The sequence below is a fragment of the Babylonia areolata genome, chromosome 6 (genome assembly GCF_041734735.1).
Source record: "Babylonia areolata isolate BAREFJ2019XMU chromosome 6, ASM4173473v1, whole genome shotgun sequence".
In the NCBI taxonomy this organism is placed as follows: domain Eukaryota; kingdom Metazoa; phylum Mollusca; class Gastropoda; order Neogastropoda; family Buccinidae; genus Babylonia; species Babylonia areolata.
Genome location: NC_134881.1, coordinates 337,601 through 359,234, shown reverse-complemented (window position 1 = coordinate 359,234; position 21,634 = coordinate 337,601). Strand labels below are relative to the sequence as shown.

Sequence of the window (21,634 nt, the reverse complement as noted above, 5' to 3'; positions counted from 1 at the left end):
CCGGGGGCAGACTTACATCAGGGGCAGTCTTATCCCGGGGGCAGACTTACATCAGGGGCAGACTTACATCAGGGGCAGTCTTATCCCGGGGGCAGACTTACATCAGGGGCAGTCTTATCCCGGGGACAGACTTACATCAGTGGGAGTCTTATCCAGGGGGGCAGACTTACATCAGGGGCAGACTTACATCAGGGGCAGTCTTATCCAGGTGGGCAGACTTACATCAGGGGCAGTCTTACATCAGGGGCAGTCTTATCCAGGGGGGCAGACTTACATCAGGGGCAGTCTTATCCAGGGGGGCAGACTTACCCAGGACCCAGACTTAATCCGGGGGTGGGGGGTGTGGGGGGCAGATTTGCAGACCTACGCGGGGGGCAGACTTATCCGGGAGGCCAGACACGTAGGGAGGCAGGCTTAACCGCATGTAGCAGACTAACCTGGGGGGAGGGGGGGGCAGTCTAACCTGGGGGGCAGACTTACCCGGGAGGCAGACTGAGTCCGGTGGCCCTGATGCCAGTGGTCCGCAGCCTGAGGATGGGCTCGCCTGTCATCAGACTTTTCCAGCAGAAAGGTTCCGCAATCAGGGTTCCAGGGTTCACCACAACAGGCTGCGCAGGATGGTCCCGCAAGGACACAGACCCTAGTGTAGGTGCACACATCAGTGTTGCAATCACTTTTTTTTTTGAGAGAGAGAGAGAGAGAGAGAGAGAGAGAGAGAGAGAGAGAGAATGACAACTTCATTTGCAGACAAGACATGATGCCAGACAGTTTCTGACTGATGGCATTCCTGGTGTCGGTCACCACCTTTGTCGCCTTCAATGTGACCACAAACCCAGGCCAAGACAAATTTGGCCTTCAGAGTCCTATATCATTCTCGAAACTCAATAAGAACACGGTGATTAATGTTTCGGCAAGCGATAGCCTGAAGAGCAGGCAGCGGATCAGATAGGATGAGAATTTTTTTTCAAAATGAGAATCGTGAGCCAGTTTCAGTGCGAGAACCAGGGCAGTGAGTTTAGCTGTATAAACGAACTGTCAGAAGGAAGGTGTCTCGCGAAAAGTACAGCCTGCAGCGGATGGAGAGAATATAGCAGCCTCCACGACTTCTTTGGATTTTTGAGCTGTCCGTAAAAACCATGTCAGAACTAAAAGTTTGTTGTTTTTTAAAGCTTTTAAACAAGATAGTTCGTGGTGTCTTTCTGATAAGAAGGCAGGTCGAAGAGCACAACAGGTGTTTAGAGTGTCCAAGGAGGTTTGATCAGAAATTTGGAAAAATGTCCATGTCCAAATTATCAAGACAGAAAAGAGATGACAAGATGTAATGATTTCAGAAAACCCTGTAGGGGTACATGACAATTTTATATATTTCATGTAGCTAACAAAAGTATGAGACACCTGGCACTGTGCCCATCAACACACACACACACACACACACACACATGAAAACAAACAAAAAATGTATCAAGCTAAATGCTAAATATGCATAACTGCAGACTGTAAACATGCAAGAAGCGAAGGGACGTATCCCAAACACAGAGAAGACGATTTTATAGCCGAATGGTTAAAGCGTCGGACTTTCAATCTGAGGGTCCCAGGTTCCCATCTCTGTAACAGCGCCTGGTGGGTAAAGGGTGGACATTTTTCCGATCTCCCAGGTCAACATATGTGTTGAAGTGCTAGTACCTGAACCCCCTTCGTGTGTATATGCATGCAGAATATTAAATACGCACGTTAAAGATCCTGTAATCCATGTCAGCGTTCGGTTGGTTAAGGAAGCAAGAACATACCCAGGATGCACACCACCAAAAACAGACTGCTTGGTGTGTGTGTGCGTGCCTGAAATCTGACTGAATGACACAGGAAACGAATGATGAGCGCCCAATGGCAACTGTCAGTCGGCACTACCCAGGTAGGCAGCCTGTTGTGCAAATGACCCCGTGTTTGTAAAGCGCTTAGAGCTTGGTCTCCAACCAAAGATAGGCGTTTTTAAGAGTCCATGTTAAACAACGAATTTTTTTGGTAAACAAGTCGTCTTGGAGAAATGTACGTTGTTAATCGTGTTGAATCAGCATGCATTTATTAAATTTTGAGATATATGATTAAACGGGTCAATTAACGTATTTAAACCCATGTACAATGAGTGGAATTTCAAAACATTTTTTCTAGTAAAATTTTGGTAATTATCTTTTTTCTTGCTTCTTCAAAGTTTGGGCAGTCAAAGAGATAATAAAACTCGAACACAAGGTCTTTTTGTTCACAATTTGTAAAATGTCGGTTTTCATGGCGGCGTTTGACATTCTCCCCCTTTAAATCGTGATGTAACATCCTGATTGTGTGTGTGTGTGTGTGTGTGTGTGTGTGTGTGTGTGTGTGTGTGTGTGTGCAAACATACAAACTTGTACCCATTTTCGAGAAACCTGTTCAATAATTTTCAAGAGAAAATCTGTCTTTGTACAGTGTATCAATGTGAGGGAGAATGTGGAATCCAGAAAGAGGGATGCTAACGTGGAGACTGGGCTGGGCCAAACAGCGTAAGACAAGAGGATACAAGTTGCAGCATCCACCTTCCTGGACGCTGCTGATGCTGATGATGGGGCACGTTTCCGCGTCCTTGTCCTTGTCCTTGCTCCTGAGGACGCTCTTCTCCTCCGGCACGACCGCCAGAGGTATCGCCCCCTCCAGCCAGCGAGGCAGCACCGAGAAGGAGACCATCACCTCTATCGGCTTCACACTGTCCACGACTGGGCGATATCGTTGAGGAAGAAATGGTGGTGTGTAGAGCGCAAGTAGCATGCTTGGGTTCGTCTGTGTGGTGGTGTACTGTGGGTGGCGTGGGGTGGGGTAGGTTACACTGCATTGCACTTCATTGTTCTGTGTTGTGTCAGATAACGTTGTACTGCAACGCCTTGGCAGATGTGGTGTAGCGTATATGGTTTTGTCCGAACGCAGTGACGCCTCCTTGAGCTACTGAAACTGAAACTGCAACGCATTGTGTTCCACCGCACTGTTCGAGTATTGTATTGCCTCAACGACGGGCGCAATAGCCCAATAGTTAAAGCGAGGGACTTTCAATCGGAGGTCCCGGGTTCGAATCTCGCTTACGGCGCCTGGTGGGTAAAGGGTGGAGATTTTTCCGATCTCCCAGCTCAACGTATGTGCAGACCTGCTAGTGCTTGAACCCCCTTCGTGTGTATACGCAAGCAGAAAATCAAATACGGACGTTAAAGATCCTGTAATCCATGTCAGCGTTCGGTTGGTTATGGAAACAGGAACATACCCAGCATGCACACCCCCGAAAGCGGAGAATGGCTGCCTACATGGTGGGGTAAAAACGGTCATACACGTGAAAGCCCACTCGTGTACATACGAGTGAACGTGGGAGTTGCAGCCCACGAACGCAGAAAAAGAAGAAGAGTATTGCCTGAACAAATTTCTATGCGTTTGTGAGTGTGAGTGCTAGTGCATACAAGCATGTGTGGGAGAGCGAGTGACTGCAACTTTTTCATTTTTTGTTCACAACACAGTAAAATTTACTGTGGTTGCGTGCATGCAGTCCTGATTACCTTGTGTTCCAGCAGTGTGCCGAAGACACACACACACACAGAGTCCTGATTACCTTGTGTTCCAGCAGTGTGCCGAAGACACACACACACACAGAGTCCTGATTACCTTGTGTTCCAGCAGTGTGCCGAAGACACACACACACACACACACACACACACACACACACACACACACACATTCACACAATAATAACTGCTGCCCCCAGTCAAAGGAATCCTGCACACTCCACTGGCAGCATTGAAAGGATACACAGGAAATGGGAAGACTTCTCATCAGGGGGTTGGGTCTGCAATACAAGGCAAACACGTTTATTGTATGGTGTGGTGTGGCTTGGTGTGGTGCTTGTGGTGTTGTGTGGTGTGGTGTAGTATAGTGTGGTATTGTTTTTATCACACTGCATTCCTGTGTGAAATCCAGGTAGCTATCTCAGCTGACGATCTTTTTATTGCTGTGAGTTCTTATACATGCGCTAAGTGCATGCTGCACACGTGACCTCGGTTTATAGTCTCAACTTGACCGAATAACCAGCGCCAGCCCTCCACAATGGGTCTTGTGAAACGGTGGGGGCGGGGGTGGGGGTGGGGCAGCAAAACTTCCAGTACGTATATAGCACCCGAACTGGTGGCCACTTGCTTTCCTATCCGATCGCATTACCACAGAGCAATCATTTTCCAAGATAAACACATGTTTATACTCACTGACTGTTTTTGTTGTGAGCTCACTAAAAAGGCAAACAACTTTTATCATGAGTTCATTAAACAGGCAGACTACTGTATCTACCACTGCATATTCTTGCCACGAGTTCACTAAAAAGTTAGACATTATCAGTGAACACTTTTGCAAAGACTTCACTAAAAAGGCAGACAACGGTATCAGTGAATATTTTTGTCAGACAACGGTATCAGTGAATATTTTTGTCATCAGTTCACTAAAAAGACAACAATATCGCTGGATACGCTGGAGACAAGAAGTTAACTGAGCACCTTTCCCACTACCGGTTTTGGCTAAAAGACTTAAAATATATTATACAGAATAAAGTATTAAAAAAAACGATTTAAAAATCCTCGAAATGTCGATATGGAAATCCGGAAATGACCTTCCCAATGTCTTGAGTCTTGTTTTGAGTGAAACGGTGCAGACGGGGTAGGGCAGGGGCGACAACACTGCACTTACCACTGGATTTGAAGCAGGATGCTTCTTCTCTCCCTTGGTCGTAGGAACTGGTGTGTTTGCAATGACGTTCTGAAAGACACCACCACGCTGACTGTGACTAGCTGATCGTCTTGGAATGAACGCGCGCGCGCGCGCGCGTGTGTGTGTGTGTCTGTGTGTGTGTGTCTGCTTGTGTGCATAAAAAAATCATGTGTATGTGTATTATGTTTTCGAATCTATTTCTATGAATGTTTTTCTTCACGCATAAACCCCCCCGATTTTTCATCCATTCTTAAACAGCCAGTGATGTCTGAGAGAACCGATCCAATAACTTTTGCCACATGGTGTTCTCCGCAAATCTGTGAACAAGAAAAACAGCACCACACACCACAATATTGGTATAAAAAAAATTCAATAAAAAAAAGAATACGGCAAGTTTGTGGAAAAGTGGTTTGCGTGGTGAACTTACAACTGAGAGGGTGCGAGTTCGAGCCCCATTAGTGTGTTTTGTTCTGGCTCTGGACCACCTCCTGTCCATAGCTAAGTGTGCAATGGACTCCTGTCCAGAGTTAGTGTGTCATGGGCTCCTGTCCAGAGTTAGTGTGTCATGGGCTCCTGTCCAGAGTTAAGTCTATGGACTCCTGTCCAGAGTTAGTGTTGTATGGGCTCCTGACCAGAGTTAGTGTGCTATGGACTCCTGTCCAGAGTTAGTGTGTTATGGGCTCCTGTCAAGAGTTAAATGTGCTAAGGACTCCTGTCCAGAGTTAAATGTGCTAAGGACTCCTGTCCAGAGTTAGTGTGTTATGGGCTCCTCTCAAAAGTTAGTGTGCTAAGGACTCCTGTCCAGAGTTTGGTGTGTTATGGACTCCTGTCCAGAGTTAGTGTGTTATAGACTCCTGTCCAGAGTTAGTGTCTTATGGATTCCTGTCCAGAGTTAGTGTGTTATGGGCTCCTGTCAAGAGGTACGTGTGCTAAGACTCCTGTCCAGAGTTAAGTGTGTTATGGGCTCCTGTCCAGAGTTAGTGTACTATGGACTCTGGTCCAGAGTTAAGTGTGCTATGGGCTCCGGTCCAGAGTTAGTGTGCTATGGGCTCCTGTCCAGAGTTAGTGTGTTATGGACTCCTGTCAAGAGATAGTGTGTTGTGGGCTCCTGTCCAGAGTTAAGTGTGCTATGGGCTCCTGTCCTGAGTTAGTGTGTTATGGGCTCCTGTCCAGAGTTAGTGTGTTATAGACTCCTGTCCAGAGTTAGTGTGTTATGGGCTCCTGTCCAGAGTTAGTGTGTTATGGGCTCCTGTCAAGAGTTAAGTGTGCTAAGACTCCTGTCCAGAGTTAGTGTACTATGGGCTCCTGTCCAGAGTTAGTATACTATGGGCTCCTGTTCAGAGTTAAGTGTGCTATGGGCTCCTGTCCAGAGTTAAGTGTGTTATGGGCTCCTGTCCAGAGTTAAGTGTGTTATGGGCTCCTGTCCAGAGTTAGTGTGTTATGGGCTCCTGTCAAGAGTAAAGTGTGCTAAGGACTCCTGTCCAGAGTTTGGTGTGTTATAGGCTCCTGTCCAGATGTAATAGCATTTATTTTTGTGGCACTTTGAATGAATGTGTGGTTGAGATTGCGCGTGCGTGTTGTTGCTTGTGATGCTAGGGGAAGCAATTGCGTGTTGGTGCTTGTGATGCTAGGGGAAGCAATTGCGTGTTGGTGCTTGTGATGCTAGGGGAAGCAATTGCGTGTTGGTGCTTGTGATGCTAGGGGAAGCAATTGCGTGTTGGTGCTTGTGATGCTAGGGGAAGCAATTGCGTGTTGGTGCTTGTGATGCTAGGGGAAGCAATTGCGTGTTTCTTATGAATATGATTTTATTGTGATCATCGCTCCTCAGTGTCAGTGAGTAGAGTTCTGGATAGCTTAGCTGATCCCGTCACAGCAACTGTAAGCCAGAGCGTGAGAATCGGCTGGACCAGACGGGTCCTAGTGTTTCGATGTTTGGCCTGTTGTCACACTGATGAGGTGAGGATATCTATGGTATTAACGTTAGGTCCTATTATTCTTATTATTTATAGGTATTTGGTTCTTCATTATTTGTCAAAACATTTTGTATTTATTCTGGTTATGAATTGGATTACTTAATTTCACTACTTTAGTAAACGAATGAAAGGTGATCCGTTTCTGGGATTGTTTGGTTATTGTTCATTTCTACTCAATCGTCTTTGTAATTTCTATGGATCGATTCATCCAAATGATAAAGTGTTATATTTGTGTTGTCAAAATACTTTCATGCTGTACATTACAAATATAGTTTATACAGTATTCATTATATTGTTTTATAAATACTTTTTGTATGTTTTATTAAATGGAGTTTATGTACTTTTTGTGCAGAGGCTCGCGCATTGTAGCGCATTGTCGCGCATTGACGCAATTACGAGATCAGAACAGAGAATCTTCGCAAAACGACCTTGTGCGAGGTGTTCTTTCCTTTTCCTCCCCCTCCTGTTCTTCCTTACCCTCTTGTGGAAAACGCTGTATCGAAGATAGAACCCACCCCGAACAACTACAACACAGAGTTAGTGTGTTATAGACTCCTGTCCAGAGTTAGTGTCTTATGGACTCCTGTCCAGAGTTAGTGTGTTATGGGCTCCTGTCAAGAGTTAGTGTACTATGGGCTCCTGTCCAGAGTTAAGTGTGCTATGGGCTCCTGTCCTGAGTTAGTGTGTCATGGGCTCCTGTCCAGAGTTAGTGTGTTATGGGGGCTCCTGTCCAGAGTTAGTGTGTTATGGGCTCCTGTCCAGAGTTAGTGTGTTATGGACTCCTGTCAAGAGATAGTGTGTTATGGGATCCTGTCCAGAGTTAGTGTGTTATGGGCTCCTGTCCAGACTTAGTGTACTATGGGCTCCTGTCCAGAGTTAAGTGTGCTATGGGCTCCTGTCCTGAGTTAGTGTGCTATGCGCTCCTGTCCATAACTAAGTGTGCTATGGGCTCCTGTCCAGAGTTAGTGTGTTATGGGCTCCTGTCCAGAGTTAGTGTACTATGGGCTCCTGTCCAGAGTTAAGTGTGCTATGGGCTCCTGTCCAGAGTTAGTGTACTATGGGCTCCTGTCCAGAGTTAAGTGTGCTATGGGCTCCTGTCCTGAGTTAGTGTGTTATGGGCTCCTGTCCAGAGTTAGTGTGTTATGGACTCCTGTCAAGAGATAGTGTGTTATGGGATCCTGTCCAGAGTTAGTGTGTTATGGGCTCCTGTCCAGAGTTAGTGTACTATGGGCTCCTGTCCAGGGTTAGTGTACTATGGGCTCCTGTCCAGAGTTAGTGTACTATGGGCGACTGTCCAGAGTTAGTGTACTATGGGCTCCTGTCCAGAGTTAAGTGTGCTATGGGCTCCTGTCCTGAGTTAGTGTGTTATGGGCTCCTGTCCAGAGTAAAGTGTGCTATGGGCTCCTGTCCTGAGTTAGTGTGTTATGGGCTCCTGTCCAGAGTTAGTGTGTTATAGACTCCTGTCCAGAGTTAGTGTGTTATGGGCTCCTGTCCAGAGTTAGTGTGTTATGGACTCCTGTCCAGAGTTAGTGTGTTATGGGCTCCTCTCAAAAGTTAGTGTGCTAAGGACTCCTGTCCAGAGTTTGGTGTGTTATGGACTCCTGTCCAGAGTTAGTGTGTTATAGACTCCTGTCCAGAGTTAGTGTCTTATGGATTCCTGTCCAGAGTTAGTGTGCTATGGGCTCCTGTCCTGAGTTAGTGTGTTATGGGCTCCTGTCCAGAGTTAGTGTGTTATGGGATCCTGTCCAGAGTTAGTGTGTTATGGGGGCTCCTGTCCAGAGTTAGTGTGATATGGGCTCCTGTCCAGAGTTAGTGTGTTATGATCTCCGGTCCGGACTTAGTGTACTATGGGTTCCTGTCAGGAGTTAAGTGTGCTATGGACTCCTCTCTAGAGTTAGTGTACTATAGGCTCCTGCCCATAGTTAAGTGTGTTATGGGCTCCTGTCCAGACTTAGTGTACTATGGGTTCATGTCCAGAGTTAAGTGTGCTATGAGCTCCTGTCCAGAGTTAGTGTGTTATGAGCTCCTGTCCAGAGTTAGTGTGCTATGAGCTCCTGTCCAGAGTTAGTGTGTTATAGGCTTCTGTCTAGAATTAGTGTGCTATGGGCTCCTGTCCAGAGTTAGTGTTATAGGCTCTTGTCCAGAGTTATTGTGTTATAGGCTCATGCCCATAGTTAGTGCGTTATAGGCTCCTGTCCAGAGTTAGTATGTTATGGGCACCTGTCCACAGTGTGTTATGGGCTCCTCTCAAAAGTTAGTGTGCTAAGGACTCCTGTCCAGAGTTTGGTGTGTTATGGACTCCTGTCCAGAGTTAGTGTGTTATAGACTCCTGTCCAGAGTTAGTGTGTTATGGGCTCCTGTCAAGAGGTACGTGTGCTAAGACTCCTGTCCAGAGTTAAGTGTGTTATGGGCTCCTGTCCAGAGTTAGTGTACTATGGACTCTGGTCCAGAGTTAAGTGTGCTATGGGCTCCGGTCCAGAGTTAGTGTGCTATGGGCTCCTGTCCAGAGTTAGTGTGTTATGGGGGCTCCTGTCCAGAGTTAGTGTGCTATGGGCTCCTATCCATACTTAGTGTACTATGGGTTCCTGTCCAGAGTTAGTGTGCTATGGACTCCTGTCCAGAGTTCAGTGTGTTATGGGCTCCTGTCCAGAGTATAGTGTGCTATGGGCTCCTGTCCAGAGTCAGTGTGTTATGGGGACTCCTGTCCAGAGTTAGTGTGCTATGGGCACCTGTCCAGACTTAGTGTACTATGGGTTGCTGTCCAGAGTTAGTGTGCTATGGACTCCTGTCCAGAGTTAAATGTGTTATGGGCTCCTGCCTAGAGTTTAGTGTGCTATGGGCTCCTGTCCAGAGTCAGTGTGTTATGGGATCCTGTCAAGAGTTAAGTGTGCTATGGGCACCTGTCCAGACTTAGTGTACTATGGGTTCCTGTCCAGAGTTAGTGTGCTATGGACTCCTGTCCAGAGTTCAGTGTGTTATGGGCTCCTGTCCAGAGTATAGTGTGCTATGGGCTCCTGTCCAGAGTCAGTGTGTTATGGGGACTCCTGTCCAGAGTTAGTGTGCTATGGGCTCCTGCACAGACTTAGTGTACTATGGGTTCCTGTCCAGAGTTAAGTGTGCTATGGACTCCGCTCCAGAGTTAGTGTTTTATGGGCTCCTGTCCAGAGTTAAGTGTGTTATGGCTCCTGTCCAGAGTTAGTGTAGTATGGGCTCCTGTCCAGAGTTAAGTGTACTATGGGCTCCTGTCCAGAGTTAGTGTGTTATGGGATCCTGTCAAGAGTTAAGTGTGCTATGGGCTCCTGTCCAGAGTTAGTGTGTTATGGGGGCTCCTGTCCAGAGTTAGTGTGCTATGGGCACCTGTCCAGACTTAGTGTACTATGGGTTGCTGTCCAGAGTTAGTGTGCTATGGACTCCTGTCCAGAGTTAAATGTGTTATGGGCTCCTGCCTAGAGTTTAGTGTGCTATGGGCTCCTGTCCAGAGTCAGTGTGTTATGGGATCCTGTCAAGAGTTAAGTGTGCTATGGGCACCTGTCCAGACTTAGTGTACTATGGGTTCCTGTCCAGAGTTAGTGTGCTATGGACTCCTGTCCAGAGTTCAGTGTGTTATGGGCTCCTGTCCAGAGTATAGTGTGCTATGGGCTCCTGTCCAGAGTCAGTGTGTTATGGGGACTCCTGTCCAGAGTTAGTGTGCTATGGGCTCCTGCACAGACTTAGTGTACTATGGGTTCCTGTCCAGAGTTAAGTGTGCTATGGACTCCGCTCCAGAGTTAGTGTTTTATGGGCTCCTGTCCAGAGTTAAGTGTGTTATGGCTCCTGTCCAGAGTTAGTGTACTATGGGCTCCTGTCCAGAGTTAAGTGTACTATGGGCTCCTGTCCAGAGTTAGTGTGTTATGGGATCCTGTCAAGAGTTAAGTGTGCTATGGGCTCCTGTCCAGAGTTAGTGTGTTATGGGGGCTCCTGTCCAGAGTTAGTGTGCTATGGGCACCTGTCCAGACTTAGTGTACTATGGGTTGCTGTCCAGAGTTAGTGTGCTATGGACTCCTGTCCAGAGTTAAATGTGTTATGGGCTCCTGCCTAGAGTTTAGTGTGCTATGGGCTCCTGTCCAGAGTCAGTGTGTTATGGGGGCTCCTGTCCAGAGTTAGTGTGCTATGGGCTCCTGTCCAGACTTAGTGTACTATGGGTTCCTGTCCAGAGTTATTGTGCTATGGACTCCTCTCCAGAGTTAGTGTGTTATGGGCTCCTGTCCATAATTATTGTGTTATGGACTCCTGACCAGAGTTAGTGTGTTATGGACTCCTGTCCAGACTTAGTGCACTATGGGCTCCTGTCCAGAGTTAAGTGTGCTATGGGCTCCTGTCCAGAGTTAGTGTGTTATGGGTTCATGTCCAGAGTTAAGTGTTCTATGGACTCCTGTCCAGAGTTAGTGTGCTATGAGCTCCTGTCCAGAGTTAGTGTGTTATGGGGGCTCCTGTCCAGTGTTAGTGTGTTATGGGCTCCTGTCCAGACTTAGTGTTTTATGGGTCCTGTCCATAGGTACGTGTCCTATGGGCTCCTGTCCAGAGTTAGTGTGTTATGGGCTCTTGTCCAGAGATAGTGTGTTATGGGCTCCTGTCCAGAGTTACTGTGTTATAGGCTCCTGTCCAGAGTTAGTGTGTTATAGGCTCCTATCCACAGTTAGTGTGTTATGGGCTCATGCCCATAGTTAGTGCGTTATAGGCTCCTGTCCAGAGTTAGTATGTTATGGGCTCCTGTCCACAGTGTGTTATGGGCTCCTGTCCACAATTAGTGTTTTATGGGCTGCTCTCAAGAGTTAGTGTGCTAAGGACTCCTGTCCAGAGTTAGTGTATTATGGGCTCCTGTCCAGAGTTAGTGTGCTATGGACTCCTGTCCAGAGTTAGTGTGTTATGGACTCCTGTCCATAGCTGAGTGTGCTACTGGCTCCTTTCCAGAGTTAGTGGGTTATAGGCTCCTGTCCATAGCTAAGTGTGTTATGGGCTCCTTTCAAGAGTTAGTGTGTTATAGGCTCCTGTCCATAGGTAAGTGTGCTATGGACTCCTGTTCAGATTTAGTGTGTTATGGGCTCCTGTCCATAGCTAAGTGTGTTATGGGCTCCTGTCCAGATTTAGTGTGTTAGGGGCTCCTGTCCAGTGTTAAGTGTGCTATGGGCTCCTGTCCATAGCTATGTGTGTTATGGGTTCCTGTCCAGAGTTAGTGTTTTATGGGCTCCTGTCCATAGCTAAGTGTGTTATGGGCTCCTGTCCAGATTTAGTGTGTTATGGGCTCTGTCCGTAGTACGTGTGTTATGGGCTCCTGTCCAGAGTTAGTGTGTTATGGGTCCTGTCCAGAGTTAGTGTGTTATGGGCTCCTGTCCAGAGTTAGTGTGTTATGGGGCTCTTGTCCAGAGTTAGTGTGCTATGGGCTCCTGTCCAGAGTTAGTGTACTATGGGTTCCTGTCCAGAGTTAGTGTCTATGGCTCCTTCCAGAGTTAGTGTGCTATGGGCTCCTGTCCAGAGTTAGTGTGTTATGGGCTCCTGTCCAAGTAAGTGTGCTATGGGCTCCTGTCCAGATTAGTGTGTTATGGGCTCCTGTCCAGAGTTAGTGTGTTATGACTCCTGTCCAGAGTTAGTGTGTTATGGGCTCCTGTCCATAGTAGGTGTTATGCTCCTGTCAGAGTAGTGTGTTATGGCTCCTGTCCAGTTAGTGCTAAGGCTCCTGTCCAGTTGTGGTGTATGGACTCCTGTCCAGAGTTAGTGTGTTATAGACTCCTGTCCAGAGTTAGTGTCTTATGGATTCCTGTCCAGAGTTAGTGTGTTATGGGCTCCTGTCCTGAGTTAGTGTGTTATGGGCTCCTGTCCAGAGTTAAGTGTGTTATGGGATCCTGTCCAGAGTTAGTGTGTTATGGGGCTCCTGTCCAGAGTTAGTGTGATATGGGCTCCTGTCCAGAGTTAGTGTGTTATGATCTCCTGTCCGACTTAGTGTACATGGTTCTGTCAGGTTAGTGAGACTCCTCTCTAGAGTTAGTGTTATGGCTCCTGCCATAGTTAGTGTGTTATGGCTCCTGTCCAGACTTAGTGTTATGGGTCTGTCAAGTTAGTGTGCTATGACTCCTGTCCAGAGTTTGTGTTATGGCTCCTGTCCAGAGTTAGTGTGCTATAGCTCCTGTCCAGAGTTAGTGTGTTATAGGATTCTGTCTAGATTAGTGTGTATGGGCTCCTGTCAGAGTAGTGTTAAGCTCTGTCCAGAGTTAATGTGTTATAGGCTCATGCCAGATTAGTGTTATGGCTCTGTCCAGAGTTAATGTTATGGGCACCGTCCAAGTGTGTTATGGGCTCCTTCCAAATTAGTGTGTAGGACTCCTGTCAAGAGTTTGTGTGTTTGGACTCCTGTCCAGAGTTAGTGTGTTATGGACTCCTGTCCGAGTTAGTGTGTTATGGGCTCCTGTCAGAGGTACGTGTGCTAAGACTCCTGTCCAGAGTTAGTGTGTTATGGGCTCCTGTCCAGAGTTAGTGTTATGGACTCTGGTCCAGAGTTAAGTGTGCAAATGGCTCCTGTCCGAGTTAGTGTGCTATGGGCTCCTGTCCAGAGTTAGTGTTAGGGGGCTCCTGTCAGAGTTAGTGTGCTATGGGCTCTCCTGTACCTGAGTTAGTGTGCTATGGACTCCTGTCCAGAGTTAGTGTGTTATGGGTCCTGTCCAGAGTATAGTGTGCTATGGGGGCTCCTGTCCAGAGTAATGTGTTATGGGGGCTCCTGTCCTAGTTAGTGTAGCTATGGGCTTCCTGTCCAGATTAGTGTGTCTATGGGGGCGCTGTCCAGAGTTAGTGTGCTATGGGCCTCCTGCCAGAATTTAGTGTGTTATGGGCTCCTGTCCAGAGGTTAGTGTGTTATGGACTCCTTCCAGAGTTAGTGTGTTATGGGCTCCTGTCCAGAGTTAGTGTGCTATGGGCTCCTGTCCAGAGTTAGTGTGTTATGGGCTCCTGTCCAGAGTTAGTGTGCTTATGGGGCTCCTGTCCAGAGTTAGTGTGCTATGGGCTCCTGTCCAGAGTTAGTGTTTATGGGCTCACTGTCCGAATTATGTGTTCTATGGGACTCCTGTCCAGAGTTTAGTGTGCTATGGACTCCTGTCCAGAAGTTATGTGTTATGGGGCTCCTGTCCAGAGTTAGTGTGTTATGGGGCTCCTGTCCAGAGTTAGTGTGTTTATGGGGCTCCTGTCCAGAGTTAGTGTTCTATGGGCTCCTGTCCAGAGTTAGTGTGTTATGGATCCTGTCAAGAGTTAAGTGTGCTATGGCTCCTGTCCAGAGTTAGTGTGTTATGGGGCTCCTGCCCAGAGTTAGTGTGCTATGGGCCCTGTCCAGTAGTTATATGGTTTGCTGTCCAGAGTTAGTGTGCTATGGACTCCTGTCCAGAGTTAAATGTGTATGGGCTCCTGTCTAGAGTTTAGTGTGCTATGGGCTCCTGTCCAGTGTCAGTGTGTTATGGGTCCTGTCAAGAGTTAGTGTGCTATGGCACCTGTCCAACTTAGTGTACTATGGGTTCCTGTCCAGAGTTAGTGTGCTATGGACTCCTGTCCAGAGTTCAGTGTGTTATGGGCTCCTGTCCAGAGTATAGTGTGCTATGGGCTCCTGTCCAGAGTCAGTGTGTTATGGGGACTCCTGTCCAGAGTTAGTGTGCTATGGGCTCCTGCACAGACTTAGTGTACTATGGGTTCCTGTCCAGTGTTAAGTGTGCTATGGGCTCCTGTCCATAGCTATGTGTGTTATGGGTTCCTGTCCAGAGTTAGTGTTTTATGGGCTCCTGTCCATAGCTAAGTGTGTTATGGGCTCCTGTCCAGATTTAGTGTGTTATGGGCTCTTGTCGATAGCTACGTGTGTTATGGGCTCCTGTCCAGAGTTAGTGTGTTATGAGTTCCTGTCCAGAGTTAGTGTGTTATGGGCTCCTGTCCAGAGTTAGTGTGTTATGGGGGCTCTTGTCCAGAGTTAGTGTGCTATGGGCTCCTGTCCAGACTTAGTGTACTATGGGTTCCTGTCCAGAGTTAGTGTGCTATGGACTCCTCTCCAGAGTTAGTGTGTTATGGGCTCCTGCCCATAGTTAAGTGTGCTATGGACTCCTGTCCAGACTTAGTGTGTCATGGGCTCCTGTCCAGACTTAGTGTTTTATGGGCTCCTGTCCATAGCTAAGTGTGTTATGGGCTTCTTTCCAGAGTTAGTGTGTTATAGGCTCCTGTCCATAGCTAAGTGTGCTATGGACTCCTGTCTAGAGTTATTGTGTTATGGACTCCTGTCCATAGCTAAGTGTCGTATGGGCTCCTGTCCAGATTTAGTGTGTTAGGGGCTCCTGTCCAGAGTTAGTGTGCTATGGGCTCCTGTCCATAGCTAAGTGCGTTATGGGTTCCTGTCAATAGGTAGTGTTTTATGGGCTCCTGTCCATAGCTAAGTGTGTTATGGGCTCCTGTCCAGGGTTAGTGTGTTATGGGCTCTTGTCCATAGCTACGTGTGTTATGGGCTCCTGTCCAGAGTTAGTGTGTTATGAGCTCCTGTCCAGAGTTAGTGTGTTATGGGCTCATGTCCATAACTAAGTGTGCTATGGACTCCTGTCCAGAGTTTGTGCTATGGGCTCCTGTCCATAGCTAAGTGTGTTATGTGCTCCTGTCCAGAGTTAGTTTTATGGGTTCCTGTCCAGAGTTAATGTGATATGGGCTCCTGTCAAGAGTTAGTGTGCTATGGGCTCCTGCCCATAGTTAAGTGTGTTACGGACTCCTGTCCAGAGTTAGTGTGTTATGGACTCCTATCTATTGCTAAGTGTGTTATCGGCGCCTTTCCAGAGTTAGTGTGTTATGGGCTCTTTTCCATAGCTAAGTGTGTTATGGGCTCCTGTCCAGAGTTAGTGTGTTATGGGCTCCTGTCCAGAGTTAGTGTGTTGTGGGCTCCTGTCCATAGTTTGTGTGTTATGGACTCCTGTCCAGAGTTAAGTGTGCTATGGACTCCTGTCCAGAGTAAGTGTGTTATGGGCTCCTGTTCAGAGTTAGTGTGTTATGGGCTCCTGTTCATACCTAAGTGTGTTATGGGCTCCGGTCCAGAGTTAGTGTGTTCTTGGCTCCTGTCCATAGGTAAGTGTGTTATGGGCTCAAATGGGAAGACTAGGACCACATAGTTGAGGGTCATGGGTGATCCGTTTCATGGATGACATTTGTGGGAGTGTTGCTCAAATTCTGTATCTCTCAGCCTGGTTGACGCCGGGCTGTCATGAGAGTACAGCCTTGTCATGTAGTCCCACATCTAAATTGACCCCAACAACATCACCATCACTTCCATTCGACAAACCGTTGTCTACTTATGACGTGGCTGCACCCAAAATCACCCCCACTCCTCCTTTCATAGTCCAAGAGAATGAAGTCAGACGCCACTTCAGTCGTCTGAAAATGAGAAAAGCCGCTGGCCCTGACAACATCTCACCAGGCCTTTTGAGGAAGTGTGCAGTCTACCTATCTAGTGTCTTCACTGACATATTTAACATGTCCCTTCAGTCTTGTGTGGTGCCACACTGCTTTAAGAAATCAACAATCAGTCCTGTTCAAAAAAAAAAAAAAAAAAAAAAAAAATGCACAGCCTAGTTGTCTTAATGATTATCGTCCCGTAGCCTTAACATCAGTCGATCAGTCAAAAAGAAAACATCTGAACGCTTGATTCTACGATTCCTAAAAACCTGCATTGCTCCATCTTTTGATCCCTTTCAGTTCGCCTATAGAGCTAACAGATCAGTTGAAGATGCCATTAGCATAGGTCTCTACCACGTCCTCAGACATCTCGAAAATCAGCTATGCCAGGATCCTTTTCATTGACGACAGCTCTGCGTTCAGCACAATAGTGCCTTCACAACTATATTTTAAACTGAAAGATCTCTCGCTACCTGAATCAGTTTGTTCATGGATCCTAATTTTTCCAGCATGCAGACCGCAAATTGTTAAAGTTGGTGACCTCACCTCCTCCACATGCATTCTCAACATTGGCACCCCACAGGGATGTGTTCTATCCCCACTGTTGTACTCACTATCCATACATGACTGTGCAGCTCAAAATGCATGTAACACCATGGTCAAGTTTGCCGACGATACTACTCCAGAAGGGCCGATTACGAACAGTGATGAGTCAAAATATAGGGAAGAAGTACTGGAACTTGTCAGCTGGTGTGATCAAAACTACAACTTAGAACTGAACGTATCAAAAACCAAAGAATTAATTCTAGATTTCGGGAAGACCAGGTTTGACCCCTTACCACTTGTCATTACAGACAAGCAAGTAGTGGTCATTAGCGACTTTAAATTTCTCGGACTGACCATTTCCAACGATTTGAAATGGGAGAAAAATACGGAAAAAATTGTTAAGAAAGCGCAACAGCGCCTGTGCCTTCTTCGGCGCCTCAGAAAGTTCGGAATTAAAAAAAGAAATCATGGTTGATTTCTACCGAGCAGTCACTGAAAGTGTGCTAACCTTCGCTATTAGTGTTTGGTACGGAAACATTTCCAAGGCAGAAGTTGCAGCCCTTAAACAGAATCGTCAAAACTGCCACCAAGATTACCAGTGCTGATCTACCTTCTCTAGAAGACGTATGTTATAAGCGACTACTCCAAAAAGCAAAATCAATCAGCCAGTACGAATCACACCCAGCTTTTGGGATTTTCGAGATGCTCCCCTCTGGTCGACGGTACAGAAGTATAAGGACGAAAACCAATCGCTTCGCCAACAGCTTTTCCCCCAAAGCAGTCAATGCCCTGTCTTTCGAACAAATCTAGTATGATAAATAGAATTGTGCAATCAACAACCATCTACCTGAAGATCTAGTCATCAGCCCCATCCACATATAATGTGCAGCTTCTGTTCAAACGTGTGTGTGTGTATCTGTGTGTGTGTGTGTGTGTGTGGGAGAGAGAGAGAGAGAGAGAGAGAGAGAGAGAGAGTGTGTGTGTGTAGTGCGTGTATGTGTGAGTATGCACAAGTTTTTATATTGATATCCACTTGTATGTATCCTAATTTCTACTGTATCTGTGTTTGTGTATGATTTTCGATTTATGTTCGTATCTTGTTATGTACTATCCCCCTCCCCACCCCCCCAATATTCATTGTGACTCCAGTACACTTGGTAATAAAGACATATTCTATTCTATTCTATTCATCATTGTGGAAGTATAGAAAAGTCCGAAACTCTGGGACACCAAAAAAAAAAAAAAAAAAAAAAAAAAAAAAAAAGAAGAAGAAGAAGAAGAAGATGAAAAAGAATAGCGTCCAATAGATGAGTGGAGAGGAAGGGCATCACCTTGAGGTCACTGTAGCGCTGGTTACATATGTAGGTGGCCGGCTTGTGAAAGATGTACAGTGTTCTGGGACAGAAGGAAGGAATTCTGTTTTATGAGAATAATAATAATGATAATAATGACAATAATTGTCAGTCATTCAACAGTTCGAGCAACACTGCCCACCATCCTCCCATCCCAGTCTCTCCAATCATCCATCATACACACTCACATTGCCACAAACTGAGGACAGCAGCACGACTTGAGTCATGGCACATTAGTTTTACACAGATACGTTTTAAGACATGCTTGAAGGACTGTGGGACAACACCTCAAGTCAAGGATATATTCGTTGGTAGCAATTCTTTTAGACATTGGTAAAATCGAGAATGTGAGTTGGGATCGAGATTACATGATTTCTATGGCATCTTGAGGATGACATCTTTGACCAGTTCTGGAAGGTAGTGAATGCTGTTCCGCTTAAAGTATCAGGTTTACCAAAATCAGTAGGAGAACCTAAGATACTTCTAATCATCTCTACTTCATTTGTGAAATAATCAATAAACTTAACAGCTAGATTTTGAGAAGGTATATATTGCTAAGCAGAGCAGTCCGGACATCTGCTCAATACGAAATAGTATTCTGGAGGAAACAGTGAGTTATTCTGCCACATACATATTTCCTTTATTTTTTTTTTTTTTTTTTTTTTTTTTTTTTTTTTTTTTTTTTTTTTGCATCACGGATCATAATGTCCCATCACACATAACTGGAGACTGTGGAAATGTCATTACAGGTTGTTTTTTTTTTTTACATGAACAGAAAGGAGGAATTCTGCTTAATAGCCCGTCACACATAACTGGTGACTGAACATCTCATTACATATTTTTTTACATGAACAGAAAGGAGGAATTCTGCTTAATAGCCCGTCACACATAACTGGTGACTGAACATGTCATTACATTTTTTTTTACATGAACAGAAAGGAGGAATTCTGCTTAATAGCCCGTCACACATAACTGGTGACTGAACATCTCATTACATTTTTTTTTACATGAACAGAAAGGAGGAATTCTGCTTAATGCCCCGTCACACATAACTGGTGACTGAACATCTCATTACATTTTTTTTTACATGAACAGAAAGGAGGAATTCTGCTTAATGCCCCGTCACACATAACTGGTGACTGAACATCTCATTACAGTTTTTTTACATGAACAGAAAGGAGGAATTCTGCTTAATGCCCCGTCACACATAACTGGTGACTGAACATCTCATTACAGTTTTTTACATGAACAGAAAGGAGGAATTCTGCTTAATGCCCCGTCACACATAACTGGTGACTGTGAACATCTCATTACAGTTTTTTTTACATGAACAGAAAGGAGGGATTCTGCTTAATGTCCCGTCACACATAACTGGTGACTGAACATCTCATTACAGTTTGTTTACATGAACAGAAAGGAGGAATTCTGCTTAATGTCCCGTCACACATAACTGGTGACTGTGAACATCTCATTACAGTTTTTTTTTACATGAACAGAAAGGAGGAATTCTGCTTAATGTCCCGTCACACATAACTGGAGACTGTGAACATCTCATTACAGTTTTTTTTTACATGAACAGAAAGGAGGAATTCTGCTTAATGTCCCGTCACACATAACTGGTGACTGAACATCTCATTACAGTTTTTTTTACATGAACAGAAAGGAGGAATTCTGCTTAATGTCCCGTCACACATCACTGGTGACTGAACATCTCATTACAGTTTTTTTACATGAACAGAAAGGAGGGATTCTGCTTAATGTCCTGTCACACATCACTGGTGACTGAACATCTCATTACAGTTTTTTTTACATGAACAGAAAGGAGGAATTCTGCTTAATGTCCCGTCACACATAACTGGTGACTGTGAACATCTCATTACATTTTTTTTTACATGAACAGATAGGAGGGATTCTGCTTAATGTCCCGTCACACATAACTGGTGACTGAACATCTCATTACAGTTTTTTTTACATGAACAGAAAGGAGGAATTCTGCTTAATGTCCCGTCACACATAACTGGTGACTGAACATCTCATTACAGTTTTTTTACATGAACAGAAAGGAGGAATTCTGCTTAATGTCCCGTCACACATAACTGGAGACTGTGAACATCTCATTACAGTCTTTTTTTTACATGAACAGAAAGGAGGAATTCTGCTTAATGTCCCGTCACACATAACTGGTGACTGAACATCTCATTACTTTTTTTTACATGAACAGAAAGGAGGAATTCTGCTTAATGTCCCGTCACACATAACTGGTGACTGTGAACATCTCATTACATTTTTTTTTTACATGAACAGATAGGAGGAATTCTGCTTAATGTCCCGTCACACATAACTGGAGACTGTGAACATCTCATTACTTTTTTTTTTCACATGAACAGAAAGCAGGAATTCTGCTTAATGTCCCGTCACACATAACTGGAGACTGTGAACATCTCATTACAGCTGTTTTTTTTACATGAACAGAAAGGAGGAATTCTGCTTAATGTCCCGTCACACATAACTGGAGATTGTGAACATCTCATTACAGTTTTTTTACATGAACAGAAAGGAGGATTTCTGCTTAATGTCTCGTCACACATAACTGGTGACTGAACATCTCATTACAGTTTTTTTACACGAACAGAAAGGAGGAATTCTGCTTAATGTCCCGTCACACATAACTGGAGACTGTGAACATCTCATTACAGTTGGGGTTTTTTACATGAACAGAAAGGAGGGATTCTGCTTAATGTCCCATCACACATGACTGGTGACTCTGGACATCTCATTAAAGTGTTGTTGGTTTTTTGTTTTGTTTTTTTGTTTCGTTTTTTTTATTTTTATTTTTATTTTTTTACATGAACAGAAAGAAGGAATTCTGCTTACTGTCCTATCATACATAACTGGAGACCGTGGACATCTCATTAAAGGTTTGGGTTTTTTTTTACATGAACAGAAAGGAGGAATTCTGCTTAATGTCCCGTCACACATAACTGGAGACTGTGAACATCTCATTACAGTCTTTTTTACATGAACAGAAAGGAGGAATTCTGCTTAATGTCCCGTCACACATAACTGGTGACTGTGAACATCTCATTACAGTTTTTTTTACATGAACAGAAACGAGGGATTCTGCTTAATGTCCCGTCACACATAACTGGTGACTGAACAACTCATTACAGTTTTGTTTACATGAACAGAAAGGAGGAATTCTGCTTAATGTCCCGTCACACATAACTGGTGACTGAACATCTCATTACATTTTTTTTACATGAACAGAAAGGAGGAATTCTGCTTAATGTCCCGTCACACATAACTGGTGACTGAACATCTCATTACAGTTTTTATACATGAACAGATAGGAGGGATTCTGCTTAATGTCCCGTCACACATAACTGGAGACTGTGAACATCTCATTACAGTCTTTTTTTTTACATGAACAGAAAGGAGGAATTCTGCTTAATGTCCCGTCACACATAACTGGTGACTGAACATCTCATTATCTTTTTTTACATGAACAGAAAGGAGGAAATCTGCTTAATGTCCCGTCACACATAACTGGTGACTGTGAACATCTCATTACAT

General features: G+C 45.2%; 1 protein-coding gene across 1 annotated transcript in view; it reads right to left on the bottom strand.

Annotated features, from left to right (window-relative positions):
• Window positions 1-21,634, bottom strand: part of LOC143283195 (androglobin-like) — a 200,635-nt gene that overhangs the window by 117,957 nt on the left and 61,044 nt on the right. Inside the window, exons 13-14 of the mRNA XM_076589370.1 lie at window positions 2,565-2,731; window positions 481-640 (exon numbers count right to left, since the gene is read on the bottom strand). Coding sequence (XP_076445485.1) covers window positions 481-640; window positions 2,565-2,731 — 327 coding nt within the window. The remainder of the gene's footprint in view (window positions 1-480; window positions 641-2,564; window positions 2,732-21,634) is intronic.